General features: G+C 41.0%; 1 protein-coding gene across 1 annotated transcript in view; it reads right to left on the bottom strand.

Moving 5' to 3' along the window:
• Window positions 1-15,716, bottom strand: part of TSPAN33 (tetraspanin 33) — a 71,876-nt gene that overhangs the window by 30,274 nt on the left and 25,886 nt on the right. The window contains exon 4 of the mRNA XM_056573128.1: window positions 4,669-4,743. Coding sequence (XP_056429103.1) covers window positions 4,669-4,743 — 75 coding nt within the window. The remainder of the gene's footprint in view (window positions 1-4,668; window positions 4,744-15,716) is intronic.

Genomic DNA, 15,716 nt, shown 5'->3' with positions numbered 1-15,716 from the left:
GAAAAACTACAACTCCCAGCTTGTCCGCACTGACAGTAGTGAGACACAAGCTGACAGTGGGAGGATTTTTCCTCCAGCTGTGAGCCCTGCGCTCACAGCTGTCAATCAAGGAAGTGTGTCCATGACGTAGGTGATGATGCATGGACACAGCAGGACTAGTATGTGTCCAGGCAGGGGGGGGCAGTTGTTTGACTGGCTTTTTCACTATGAAATACTGAAAATTTTCTAATGAAAGCAATTGCAAAACCTATTGGATTTGCATGCTTTGCAACATATCAAAAGTTTTTGTATCTGACAGTGCCCATTTAAGGTCAAAATGGTCTGAGTCCTTAAGGGGTTAATACAGTCATGGCGTAAATGTTGGCACCCCTGAAATTTTTCAAGAAAATGAAGTCTTTCTCACAGAAAATGATTGCAGTTACACATGTTTTGCTATACACGTATATTCCCTTTGTGTGTATTGGAACTAAACCAAAAAAGCGGAGTAAAAAAGGAAATTAGACATAATGTCACACCAACTCCAAAAATGGGCTGGAAAAAAATATTGGCACCCTTAACTTAATATTTGGCTGCACACCCTTTGGAAAAAAACAAATCAGTTGCTTCCTATAACCATCAATAAGCTTCTTACACCACTCAGCCGGAGTGTTGGACCACTCTTCCTTTGCAAACTGCTCCAGGTCTCTCTTATTGGAAGGGCGCCTTTTCCTAACAGCGATTTTAAGATCTCTCCATAGGTGTTCAATGGGATTTAGATCTGAACTCATTGCTGGCCACTTCAGAACTCTCCAGCACTTTGTTGCCATCCATTTCTGGCTGCTTTTTTTACATATGTTTGGGGTCACTGTCCTGCTGGAAGACCCAAGATCTCGGACGCAAACCCAGCTTTCTGACACTGGGCTTTACAGTGCAACCCAAAATCCATTGGTAATCCTCAGATTTCATGATGCCTTGCACACATTCAAGGCACCCAGTGCCAGAAGCAGCAAAACAACCCCAAAACATCATTGAACCTCCACCATATTTCACTATAGGTAATGTGTTCTTTTCTTTGTAGGCCTCATTCCGTTTTCGGTAAACAGTAGAATGATGTACTTTACCAAAAAGCTCTATGTTGGTCTCATCTGTCCACAAGACATTTTCCCAGAAGGATTTTGGCTTACTCAAGCTCATTTTGGCAAAATGTAGTCTTGCTTTTTTATGTCTCTGTGTCAGCAGTCGGGTCCTCCTGGGTCTCCTGCCATAGAGTTTCATTGAATTTAAATGTTGATGGATAGTTTGCGCTGACACTGATGCTACCTGAGCCTGCAGGACAGCTTGAATATCTTTGGAACTTGTTTGGGGCTGCTTATCCACCATCCGGATTATCCTGCGTTGACACCTTTCATCAATTTTTCTCTTATGTCCACGCCCAGGGAGATTAGCTACAGTGCCATGGGTTGCAAACTTCTTGATAATGTTGCGCACTGTGGGCAAAGGCAAATCTAGATCTCTGGCATTGGACTTGTAACCTTGAGATTGTTGATATTTTTCCACAATTTTGGTTCTCAAGTCCTCAGACAGTTCTCTTCTCCTCTTTCTGTTGTCCATGCTTAGTGTGGGGCACACACACACAATGCAAAGACTAAGTGAACTTCTCTCCTTTTTATCTGCTTTCAGGTGTGATTTTTATATTGCCCACACCTGTTACTTGCCCCAGGTGAGTTTAAAGGAGCATCACATGCTTTAAATAATCTTATTTTTCCACAATTTTGAAAGGGTGCCAATAATTTTGTCTAGCCCTTTTTTGGAGTTTAGTGTGACATTATGTCCAATTTGCTTTTTTCCCTCCCTTTTTTGGTTTAGTTCCAATACACACAAAGGGAATAAACATGTGTTACTGCAATCCTTTTCTGTGAGAAATACCTAATTTTCTTGAAAAAATTCAGGGGTGCCAACATTTACGGCCATGACTGTATGTGTATCCTAAACTAGATCTCATAGGTAGGAACGCTCACTTTTTGAGGTGTGAAATAAAAAAAAATAAATCAGTTAATAATTTTAGGATTTTTGACATGCACTGATATTGTGTCAGTCATATAGTTGATGTGCAGTCCCCACTAAATATATGTCCGATGACCAATATCTGATTGGTAGGGGTCTGACACTGGGCATCCCACATACACATAGAACAGAAGCAGACAGCTCTGTACACTGTGCCCTGCTAGGTTAAAGTGAGTGGGAGTTGAGCTGAAGTAAGCTAGCATCGTCACTACAAAAAGCATGCATCTGTATCCTGCTGCTTGCTATGTATGTGGGTGCCGTGGCTCTGGCAAGATCACTTTGTGTGCTGGATGTTGACCTCCCATGATCAGATACTAATAACCTTGCAGCACCTGATTTCCTACCGCCACCACCAGGAGGAAAAACGTTTTGGAGATACTGATAAAGGTCATCAATAAAAAGGTCCAGGAAAATGCTCTTAAAATCAATGAGTTGTGCAGAAGGCAAGATGTTGCACCAATCTATAGAATAATTGATGAACTAGATCTTTCATAGTTTATTAGGACAAGAACCAGTGCCAAGTACTCAGCTTTCTGCCATCACATACTTACATCCAAAGAAAAGATGGATGTATTCCAATGCCAAGCAAGTCAAAGGACGAGGGGGCACTCCCTCCGCCTGGAGAAGAAAAGGTTTAGTCTAAAGGGGCGACACGCCTTCTTTACCGTGAGGACTGTGAATTTATGGAACGGTCTACCTCAGGAACTGGTCACAGCAGGAACAATTAACAGCTTTAAAACAGGGTTAGATACCTTCCTGGAACAAAATAACATTAATGCTTATGCAGAATTATAAAACTACATCCCTTTCCCTTATCCCCTTACACCCTTCCCTTCAATTCCCTGGTTGGACTTGATGGACGTATGTCTTTTTTCAACCATACTAACTATGTAACTATGTAACTATATAGGGAGATTATTTTGGACTCCGTAAATGTGATCAAAATCCACTTGATTTAAATTATGATGAATAAATATATCCATATGGGATTTTAGTTACTGAACAAATAATATATATTACATTTGTGCAAGCTATATCATGTTTCTATATGTGGTATAAATCCATAGTATGGGCAATTAAAGTGTTCCTGTACTTTCATATGACTTTTTGGATAAGTCATGTGCGTAAACATGAATAGCGATATTTCCGACCATTATATGACTTGTGTCTGGCACTTATGACCTCTGTAGCCATCTGTCAGTTTTCCCTTTTCTCAGCTCCAGAGCAGCTCTAGAGACTAAGGGCTACGTTCACACTGCAGATGGCTGAATGTCTGCTTGCAGCAGGCCCCGGCGGAGTCATTGGCGCATTTGTGCATCGTCTTATAGACAGCAATGCAATCTGGCGAATTTCTGCCCAAAGAATGAACATGTGGCGATTTTGCATTGTGCACAGAGCAGAAGCATCCTATTGAAAATAATTTTGCCAGTGGAATGTCCACAGTGTGAAGGAGCCCTAACTGCTATGATATCTCCCACACACTGTACTCAGAAGAGAGGAGATCCTGTTACTCCATATCTCTATACCGCATCCTAAGAAGAAGCAAAAGCATGGAGGCCATTATACAGCAGTAAAAAGCAACTGTGAATTGAGCTGTCACGTATGGGCAGGGAACAGTGAAGCCCTAACTCACCCACAGCCACTGTCCCTACCTATTGCCTCTCCGCCCTAAGTAACGTATTGACAACCACAATGACAAACCCTCCCTGCTAAGTGGTTGTCAAAATAATAAAATACTAAAACAGTAGGAGCCGGGAAACAGCTGGAGGCACACAAAACTAACAGATACACTAAGACACACACACATACACACACATACACACACAGTCAAATCAATGTCAGTCTAGCAGAGGTCGGTAACAGGAGATAGCGGAGTACTGGAACGCAGAGCAAGAAAAGAGTCAAGGGAAAAGCCAAAGATCAATAAACAAGCAGGTATCCAGTAAGCAGGAGGTGTCAGCTAAGGTATAACCTTTCACAGACAATTAACTGATCCCTGCTCCTAGCTTATATAGGAAGGTGATCAGGGATACACCTTACTGATAGGTAACAGAGCTGAGAACAACACCCAGATGACACAGGTGAGCTCCCAGCAGTTCCAGCCCAACTAGAGTCATTTAATTCTTCGAACATGGCCAGAGCCAGATGTTACATGAGCACTTAGGTGAGATAGACCCATTGCAAGTTGCAGCTTTGTCTCTGTGTGTTTCTCTGCAGCAGCTTACTCCTTTTCCTATGCTCTCCATAGATTTCTAAAGGCAGCCTGAAACAGATACATCAGTCTTCAAAGACGGATTTAGTTGTGAAACGTGAGTGAATAATCAGTGCAGGAGGGTCAAGAAAGAGGCATTTTTCTCTAATAAGATATATTACAAAGTTTCCTATGTTGACTTGCAATATTTATTGTTGCAAACTTTGTTGAAACTGTGGTACTTTTATAGTATGACAACAAAAATTGCAACATAAACCATCCCCACTGCATGTCAGTTGGCACCTCTGACATGTTGTTTTGTCTATGTAATTTTTCTTAATTGTAGAAAATATTCATTGGTTTAAAGCTAAGCAACACAAATTTAACCACATAAAACTTTAAATCAATTAAAGGTACTGACTAATAAACATCACCTTGTCAGAGAAGACGAATCCCACTATGCCCGCGGACAGCTGGAGTAGAAACACCAATGTCAGACATATAGAAAACTGCAGAAATAAATCAATAAATAAATATTACTATGTGTCATAAGAAAAAAAAAAAAGACTTAGAGAAGTCATTCAGACACAAACAGAATGTAATATTAATGCAAGCAGAAAGAACATTGCACAATAAACTAGAGCAGCATTACATTGATGCATGGAAAACATCTTAAGATACATTGCTTATGCTGTTTACAAATATTTAGTACTCATTTAAGTATTAGGCTATGTTCACACTTTGTAAAATAGAAAGAAAAAAACGGTAGTAAAATAGACGTAAAAAGCTGCAGTTTTTAAAGTCTATAGCAAAGCGAGCAGTCAGTGCACACATTGTATAAAAATAGAGCATTAATTCCAATGTTGGGATGTTCCACTATTGAGGTAACCGGAGGGCTTGCCTCTCCTTCCATGGCGTCCGTGGTGCAGGCTCTATCAATCAAGCACAGAGCACATAGATCACTGCAGTTCAATAGAACTACATTGATTTATATAAGGAGTCTGATGATTTCTTGTAAAAAGTTCCCTAAGGGGTTTAATAAAGTGTAAAATAAAGAATTTAATAAAGGTTTAACACATATACATTAACCCTTTCCATATTAAAAGTTTGAATATGGAGATTACAGTAGAATAAATAGAACTAGCACTTAAATCATGTGTGGGATCATCTGCACCTGGCCCAGATGGACTACCATTTGATATTTATAGAGAACTTGGCAGTGTCCTATTACCATATTTTTGTATTGTAGTTAATGACTCTTCCAGTTCTTGTGTCCTCCCTCTGTTGACGTGTGAAGCAACGATGGTACTCATCTTAAAAAAAAGGTAAAAACCCATTAAAATAGAATCATATCGTCCAATTTCTTTGCTTAACACCGATGCCAAGATCTTGGCCAAAGTATTGGCCAGAAGATTGGCGGGTGTGATAGGGAGCATCATAGGTGAGGAGCAGACCGGTTTTGCCCCGGGTAGACCTATCCACACTGATTAGGACATTCGCTAATATTCAACTGGGCACACAGCCTCGTCGCTCCACCCTGTCGCTTGATGCCATGAAAGCATTCAACAGGGTGGAGTGCGAATTTCTGTGGTATACTCTAGAGGCTTGAGACTTTTGGGGAGAGATTTGTGGGATATATTAAATTACTTTACAAAACTCCTATTGCTAAAATTAATTTGAATGGGATATTAACTAATTCATTTGCCATGACTAGAGGGACTCGACAAGGGTGCCCACTTTCCCCTTTGTTAAATGTTCTTTTTATTGAGACCTTAGCGAATAACAGAAGTAGCCCAGATATTAAAGATTTCAGTCTGAAGGGAGAAAATGATAAGCTGCTTTTATACACGGACAACTTTCCTATTATTTTTAGAGGATGCAGATTCCATGGTCCCCAAGGTTATAGAAGTGGTTGAGGAGTTTGGGAGGCTATCCGGTTTAAAAACTAACTGTGATAAGTCTGCCCTGCTTCCCATTGGTAACCAGGTGAGTCCCTCCATAAAGGGAATTAAAGTGTTGGGCCAGGAGGAGGTATTAGACTATCTGGGTCTTAAGAGATCGGCGAAGGTTGAATCTTTTTTTAAACTAGTTGAGTGCCCGGCGTTGCCCGGTTTTTCCTTCCTAATCCTTGTTGGGAGGAAAATAAACAAAAGAAGGAAGCTTTTGACTTCATATCCCGTCCTCATATATTGTTGTCATATCCCAACCCCATATCCCATCCTCATATCCCGACCTCCTCTCCTGACCCTTTATATGTGTACCAGGTATTGAAATATCTCCAGCCGTACGGAAGTTATGTGGGAACATACATTTCCCATTGATTTGCATGGGACTTTAAACAAAAACCCCGACCCTCACAAATGGGGGTAGTTAAGGGTTAAATTAACTGTCCTATATTTTAAATGGACATATAAGTAACATGTGAGCAAGTTATTATCGAAATATCTCCAGCCGTATGGAAGTTAAGCAGTAACATATATTTCCCATAGACTTGTATGGGACTTTAAAACAAAAACCCCGACCCTGGCAAATGGGGGTGAGTAAGGGTTAAATTATCTATAATATGTTTGTTGTTGACATATTAGTAACATGTGTGCCAAGTTTCATGTTAATATCTTTATCCGTTTGGACGTGATGTGTGATGCTGGAACATACACACACACATTGAGTTTTATATATATAGATTAACGTTGCTCTCCATAGTTAACCCCTTAAGGACCAAGCCCATTTTCACCTTAAGGACCAGAGCATTTTTTGTACATCTGACCACTGTCACTTTAAGCATTAATAACTCTGGGATAGTTTTACTTATGAATAGGATTCCGAGATAGTGGTACATTTTCGTCGATACTTGCATCAAAAATGTAGGATTTTTTTTTTTTTTTTTTACTTTGAAGCTCTCTGCTTGTAAGGAAAATAGACATACCAAATAAATGATATATTGATTCACATATACAATATGTCTACTTTATGTTTGCATCATAAAGTTGACATGTTTTTACTTTTGGAAGACATCAGAGGGCTTCAAAGTTCAGCAGCAATTTTCAAATTTTTCACAACATTTTTAAAATCAGAATTTTTCAGGGACCAGTTCAGTTTTGAAGTGGATTTGAAGGGATGTCATATTAGAAATACCCCATAAATGACCCCATTCTAAAAACTGCACCCCTAAAAGTATTCAAAATGACAATCAGAAAGTGTGTTAACCCTTTAGGTGTTTCACAGGAATAGCAGCAAATGTAACATAGTAACATAGTTCATAAAGTCGGAAAAAGAGTCCATCAAGTTCAACCTATAACCCTAATGAGTCCCTACAGAGTTGATATAGATCTAGAATCCGTAACCTGTGATATTATTCTCCAAAATGCATCCAGACTCCACAGTCTCGCTGCTCTTACAGTAAAGAAGCATTGAATGCTGTCAGTAATCTTCTTGATAAAGCCACGTGAGTGGCGAAACATGTCGGGGTGTGACAACATGAGATTTTAAATGCTCTCCCAACACATCTTTAATGAGTCCTTACATCATGCATCTCTAAGCCACTATTAGTGGGCGAAATAAGCCAAATAAGCACCAGACCTGCGGTGCACAGCAGGCATGGGGCAGTATGCAAAAGTGATTGGGACGCATCGATAAGAAATGAAATAGACAGTCCCCATACATGACGTCACCTCAGTGGTGATATCTGGTAAATTGGTCATTGCCGTATGTTCTCTGGCATTGCGGGTTATAGTGGAATATAGGGCAATGATATTTATACCACCTATTAAGGGCCAGACATAGTACCTAAGTTCTATATACAACATATGGTGGTAATTACATAATATGCTCCATACAACTATATGGAGCCAGTACTTACTGATGTCTAACCAGACACGTTAAAATATTGACCAACAAGTCGGTCGGTAGGGTTCTGTCTATATAGCATTACACATGTGACATTATCTTGATGTGACTAGGTCAGTGATTTTAAGAGTATGTTATTGGTTCTCACATCTTGATCTAATTTTGAATAAAAGTTATGTTTTATTTGGTACACCTATTTATATAGAGGTACTTTTTTTTTTAACTCCCTTACGGTGTTAAATTGTTGTTTATAATGTATACCTTTGTATGTGTCCAGTGGCCTCTTGTTGTTTGAATCCCATTTTGGAATTGACACCCCTCACAGAATTGAATACGGGGTGCAGTGAGCATCTATACCCAACTGTTGTTTGACAGATCTTTGGAACAGTGGGCTGTGCAAATGAAAAAGTACATTTTTCATGTTCACGGGCCACTGTTCCAAAGATCTGTCAGACACCTGTGGCGTGTAACTGCTCACTGTACCCCTTATTATTTACGTGAGGGGTGTTGTTTCCAAAATGGGGTCACATGTTGGGGGGTCCACTGTTCTGGCACCATAGGGGCTTTGTAAACACACATGGTGTTCAATTTCGGACACTCTCTCTCTCTCCAAAAACCCAATGGCGCTCCTTCTCTTCTGAGCATTGTAGTGCGCCCGCAGAGCACTTTACATCCACATATGGGGTATTTCCATACCAGGAAAAATGCCCCCTAAATTTGTAGCTCCATTTCTTCTATTTTCCCTCGTGAAAATGAAAAATTTGAAAAATAGTGAAATGTTTTATTTTCTTTTCATTTTCACATCCAACTTAAATGAAAATGCTCAGAAGAGAAGGAGCGCCATTGAGCTTTTGGAGAGAGAATTTGGTTGGAATAGAAGTTGGGGGCCATGTGCGTTTACAAAGCCCCCATGGTGCCAGAACAGTGGACCCCCCCCACATGTGACCCCATTTTGGAAACTACACCCCTCACAGAATTTAATACGGGGTGCAGTGAGCATTTATACCCAACTGTTGTTTGACAGATCTTTGGAACAGTGGGCTGTGCAAATGAAAAATTAAATTTTTCATTTTCACGGACCACTGTTCCAAAGATCTGTCAGACACCTGTGGGGTGTAACTGCTCACTGTACCCCTTATTATATTAGATGAGGGGTGTAGTTTGCAAAATGGGGTCACATGTGGGGGGTCCACTGTTCTGGCACCATAGGGGCTTTGTAAACACACGACCTTCAATTTCGGACACATTCTCCATCTCCAAAAGTCCAATGGCGCTCCTTCTCTTCTGAGCATTGTAGTGTGCCCGCAGAGCACTTTACATCCACATATGGGGTATTTCCATGCTCAGAAGAAATGGAGCTACAAATCTGGGGGGCATTTTTCCTATTTTCCCTTGTAGGGTAACACCAGCATTTTAGTTAATTGTTTTTTTCATTTTCACATCCAACTTTAAGGAAAATTCGTCAAACACTTATGTGGTGTTAAGACTCACTATACCCCTTGTTACGTTCTGTGAAAAGTTTCCAAAATGGGGTCACATGAAGGTATTTATTGTTTTGCGTTTATGTCAGAACCACTGTAAAATCAGCCACCCCTGTGCAAATCACCAATTTAGACCTCGATTGTACATGGTGCGCTCTCACTTCTGAGCCATGTTGTGCGTCTGCAGAGCATTTTGCATCCACATATAGGGTATTTCCAGTTTGAGCTGCGGCAGAAAATTTGCCGCATTTCAAACTTGCAGTAGAAAACTTGCTCTAAACCCCTGCCCGTGTGAATGTACCATGTACAAGACAAATCTTCAGCTGTTGCAAAACTGCAACTCCTAGCATGCACTGACAGTGCTGTAGGACATTGGTTGCTGGAAGTTGTAGTTATGCAACAGCTGTAGGACATTGGTTGCGAAACACTGTGAGTTTGTTACTTAGCTCAGTGTTTCGCAACCAGTGTGCCTCCAGCTGTTTCAAAACTAGAACTCCCAGCATGTACAGTCTCTCCGTGCATGCTGGGAGTTGTATTTTTGCAACAGCTGGAGGCACACTGGTTGCGAAACACTGAGTTAGGACACAAACTCTGTTTCACAACCAGTGTGCCTTCAGCTGTTGCAAAACTGCAACTCTCAGCATTCATTGACAGCCAAAGGGTAGGCTGGGAATTGTAGCAGTGTGCCTCCAGCTGATGCAAAACTATAACTCCCAGCATACCCTTCGGCTGTCCGTGCATGCTGGGAGTTGTAGTTATGCAACAACTGGATGCACACTTTCATAGAAAAAATGTGCCTCCAGCTGTTGCATAACTACAACCCCCAGCATGCACAGACTACCAAAGAGCATGCTGGGAGTTGTAGTTGGAACTCCAGCTGTTGCAAAACTTCAACTCCAAGCATGCCCTTTGGCTGTGCATGCTGAGAGTTGTTGCTAAGCAACAGCAGGAGGTGAACAGGCCTCCCCTCCTGCTATATCCTGCCGCCTGCACCGCCACCACCGCTCCTGCTGCTCCTGTCTGTTGCCGCTGCTGCTGAGGGGCCCCCACCAGACCAGGCAAAGGTAGGATACCCCCGCAGGCCCCGATCACCACCCAGCAGGGTAGTGATTGGTCGGTCATTCCGAACGGTCAATCACGTGATCATGAGGTGGCACCTGTGCCATCTCATTCCTGCTGGGTAAGGGTGAATGGGGCTGTCTCGGACAGCCCCATTCACTCTTTTTTTCCGGGTCACCAGAAACCCGAATGACCCGGAATCGCCACAAATCACTGGTCTGAATTGACCCGGCGATCGTTAACATGGGGGGGGGGGGAGGTTCGTCGAGGACGCGAGTCCTGGTGGGGTTAAGGAACTTCAAGCCAAGATTTGAGTATGGAAGAACCTCCTTTTGTCCCTAGCTGATAGGGTGGGGCCTGATAAAAAAGGTGGTTTTGCCAAAAATTCTCTTTGTTCTTTTTGCAGCACCGATATGGATTCCAGTTAAATGGTTTAGGGCCCTGGAAGCTGAAATGAGCAGGTTACTTTGGGGGCGAAGCAGAATCCGGATGAAATATGCTGTTTTGACTGGGCTCGAAGGAGAAGGAGGTTGGGGACTCCCTAAATTTAAAATGTATTATCTAGATTAAGTTGCAGAATTTTACGAAAGGGAAACCCAATTGGGTATTAAGGTATTTGTTTGAAAATGAATCACAAAATAAAAAAGTACTGGAAGCTGTAGAATCGGGGTTAGAAGTTGGAAAAAAAAAGTGGAGCACTTCCCAAATCTTCTTATACATCTTAAGTATTGATAAGAAATTAGGGTGTTGTGTAAAATTAAGGGTAATTTTAGTTTCACTAAAGTGTGGGTGAACCCCGATGGTGAAGAATTTTGGGAAAAGAGGGGAGTAGAATTAGTAAGTCATTATTCGTTAGTAAGTCATTATTCGTTGAGGGGGGGTTAAAATCTTTTGAAACTGTAAGGGAGGAGCCAGGGTTGGTAGATTCACATAAAATTTTGGTATGTTCAAATAGCTGAAGCATATAGGTGCACTGGAAATAAAGATGTTTTCATTGCACACACACACACACACTTATTGATAATTTGAGCTCAGAGAATTTAGGCGGAGACACTTGGGGAAATTATACAAGATTTTGCTGAGAAGTGCACAGGGGAATATGTTGTCAAAAATGAAAAGTAAATGCGAAAAATAAATAGGCACCATAACTGTCACAGAGTGGGATCGTATTTTGAAGAACACTATATATATTGCATGCTGAATAAACAATAGCAATATACTCAGTTGAGGATAATACTTAGGTTATATTATTCGCCACTTCAGCTATGGAAAATTAAATGTAGAGAGAAGAACAATTGTTCAAAATTTTAAATGAAGAATTCTAACTTTAACCTGTTTTGGGAATGCCAAAAACTTAGAGATTTTTGGGGTGAAGTTTTTAATTTCACTGAGAGTCACTTAGGTGTTAAGGTGTGTCCGGCTCCAAAAACAGATTTTGGGAAAAGACTAACCATGGTCGCTGTAACAGACTCCTTATTAGGGCTCGTTCACAAGGATCCCCAGCATATTTTATGCTGCAGCCACAGACTATGGACCCCTACAGTGTGCCTCAGATGTGCCTGCTCAGATCGGCAATTCGCCGCTGCTACGAGCAGACACACAGCAATGTGCGAGACGCCGTGTGCATGCGCAGTATAGTTGCACACATCACGGCTGCTCTCGGCCTAGCTCAGGGAGTGGCCGCGATGTGCGAGTACACCGCGCATTCGTGCGGCGATTAGCACATTGCAGCAGTGTGTCTGCTCGTAGCCGCGGATTGCTGCTTCGAGCAGGCACATCTGGAGGCAGCACTGTAGGGTCCATAGTCGGCGGATCTGCAGTGTAAAATACACTGTGGATCTGCCCGTGTGAATGAGCTCTTAAGCTTTTTTTTATCTAGCAAAGAATTTGATTTTGAAATATTGATTTTCAGTAGATGCTCCAAATTTGTAACATTGGAAAAATTTGGTGGGGAAAGAGAGAGTAAGTTGGAAGTGTCATAGTAAAGAGTCCAGGAAGAGTCTTAAAATTTTTCAAAATATATGTGGGCTGTTGACTAAAGAAATCTAAAAGGAAATTTTTTTTGTTTTGTTTTCCGTGCCAAACGGGAGGAAGGTAGTGGGTTCATTCTTTATATTTATGATCTTTGTAGTAATTATGTGTATGTTAATTGTTATGTCATAAAAATATTTTTATAAAATGTTAGAGCAACTAAGGGCGAGTTTCACCCGAAACACGTCACTTCCTGTTCTACTATGTCAATTGGTGTGTCAGTTTAGGAATAAATTTGTAAGGTTTTATGGAATAATTTTTTTTTTTAAATTAGTAAAGTAAACATAATAAAATTAGACATATTTGGTATTGCCACATGCAGAATTGTCCAAACTATTAATATATAACATAATTTATCCCATATGGTGAATGGCATAAATGTAAAAAAAAAAAATACCAGACCCCAGTAAAAAAAAGTTATAACAGTTTTTTAATGGACACAGCCCATTATGACCTTAAGGACCAGAGCATTTTTTGCACATCTGACCACTGTCTCTTTAAACATTAATAACTCCGACATGGGGTGCCAACATGGGGCAGGCATCCCGGTCCGGTCCCCGCCCAGCAAGTGGCTGGGACTGGAATTCCCACGGGCGTACAGGTACGCCCTGGCTCCTTCAGTTCTAGGGAGCCAGGGTGTACCTGTATGCCCTGTGTCCTTAAGTGGTTAAATGGCAATAATAAAAATACTAATAAAAATAAAAAAAAAGGTAGTAAAACAAGACGGTAACTATGCAAACTGGGTATTGTTGTAGTTGGGCCGCTCTAAAGAATTATGATAACAGATTAGCTTGACTGCACAGCTAATAGCGTAAATAAGAATTTACGCAATTTCCCTAAAATAAAATAATTACGCCTATTAAAGGGCAAAGGAGGGGAAAACGAAAATTGGCAAGGCCCTTAAGGGGTTAATATAATGCATTATTAGATGAATAAAAAAAAGTCTGCTTTTCATACTTATTTTACTGCTGTTTATTTTATTTTGATGTTACAATGTGTGAAAATAGCCTAAAGGTTTGGAAAATACATTGAGGGAGATTTAGCAAAATCTGTGCAGAGAAAAAGTTGCCCAGTTGCCCATAGCAACTAATAAGATTGTTTCTTTTATTTTTAACAAGGCCTCCGCAAAATAAAAAGAAGCGATCTGATTGGTTGCTATGGGCAACTGGTCAACTTATACTCTGCACAGGTTTTGATAAATCTCCCTCATGTTGCCAAGTGTGATCACAAATACATTTGATATATTTCATACATAAAGTACAAGATGGTAGAAAAGGCAGTTTTATGGCTCATTTACAAGTAGAACTTTTCTCTGACAGGAGACATAGAGAACGTAGATGAAGAGTTTATAGAAGAATCAGATGTTGAGAGATAAAAAAGCAAAGAAGGAAATATTACATTTGCTCAACACAGAGCTATGGATTACAGGTGGGTAAATAAAAATAAAAAAAACTGCAGTTTTCTCGGCATTTCCTCTTTTGAGCCAAAGCCAGGAGTCGATTTAAAATAGATAGAAAATATGACAGAAGTAATAAAACATTCCTTTCCTGCGTCATCTACTTTTGGCTTTGGCTTGCAGCGGTGTTTTTCCATAAAACGTTGTGGGCCTCACGTACTATTGTAGTTCCATGTAAATTTAGGTGAAAAAAAAATAAATGAGAAAATGCATTTTACTTTATTTATTAATGTTTCTCCATGTTTTCTTCACCATGTTCCTCATTTTCAGCTCATTTTCTTAAAAGTGGGCATGGTTTTCACAACCTGAGAGATTTATACAATAGTTCACCCTGTTTTTGGCATCTTATCAGGCTGTGATTTTAGGTGTCTTATCAGGCTGGGAGAGGTTAAATAATTAAAAAGCACCAAAGTTTCATGACCTATATAAGGCCGGGTCTCCACTGAGTAATTTTTCGCAAAAACGCTGTTAAAATCGCCCATTTTGCCGCATGGCGTTTTTTTTGCGAAAAAACGCTGCGGCCAGATGTTAGCTGTAAGTCTATAGGAAACTGCAGAAACCCCTTGGAGTTTTTGAGTTTGGCGTTTTTTTTATCCTTTTGGCGTTTTTTAGTGATTTTGGTCAAAAACGCTGGATTTCAAAAACGTCTGCTTGCTGAGGGTCTGGCGTTTTTCCCCCTATAGAAGTCTATGGGAGTGAAAAAACGCAAAGAAAAACGCTATGTGGGTTTTAACTTTGGCGTTTTTGCAGGCGGTTTTTAATCTTTTTTGGTCCAAAAATCCAAAAAAGTGAGGGAGATACCTTTTTTATTTAAATTTCATTTGGTAACATAACAAAAAAAATTATAAAAAATATACATTAGTGTTAGAAAAAATTGTATCTAACGAAATGTATATTTTTTTTATAAAGAAATTTTATTGAATTTTGAAACAGTAAGCAATTTATGTGGGCGGGCAGGGCACTAAAATGTATCATACAATTATAAAAATATAGTGTGAGTGTCTTTAAAAGGAGTAGTCCAGTAGTGAACAAGTGGTGAACAACTTATCCCCTATCCTAAGGATAGGGGATAAGTTGCAGATAGCGGGGGGTCCGACCGCTGGGGCCCCCCGCGATCTCCTGTACGGGGCCCCGACAGCCCGCGCGAAGGGGGCATGTCGAACCCCTCACGAAGCGGTGGCTGACACGCCCCCTCAATACAACTCTATGGCAGAGCCGGAGTGCTGCCTTCAGCAATCTCCGGCTCTGCCATAGCGATGTATTGAGGGGGGCGTGTCAGCCGCCGCTACGTGCGGGGGTCGACACCCGCTATCTGGCCGGAGAGCCTGGCCCCCGTACAGAGAGATCGCAGGGGGCCCCAGCGGTCGGACCCCCTGCGATCTCAAACTTACGTTTTTCACCAGTGGACTACCCCTTTAACTTTTGTATTCATTTTTAGGTAGTACTACTACTCCCAGCATGGACCACACTGTTCCATGATAGGAGTAGTAGTACTTTGACTCACTGTCAGATCGCCCGGCTGTCACATTTGTCAGCCGCGGCGATCCTCCAGTATACTGTATAGGCTGGCCGCTCTTCTCTGGTCCCCTGTACTGCCGTATATTTACTA

The sequence above is a fragment of the Hyla sarda genome, chromosome 4 (assembly GCF_029499605.1).
Source record: "Hyla sarda isolate aHylSar1 chromosome 4, aHylSar1.hap1, whole genome shotgun sequence".
In the NCBI taxonomy this organism is placed as follows: domain Eukaryota; kingdom Metazoa; phylum Chordata; class Amphibia; order Anura; family Hylidae; genus Hyla; species Hyla sarda.
The sequence above is the reverse complement of the archived record's forward strand: the minus strand, read 5'-3'. Positions and strand labels throughout refer to the sequence as shown.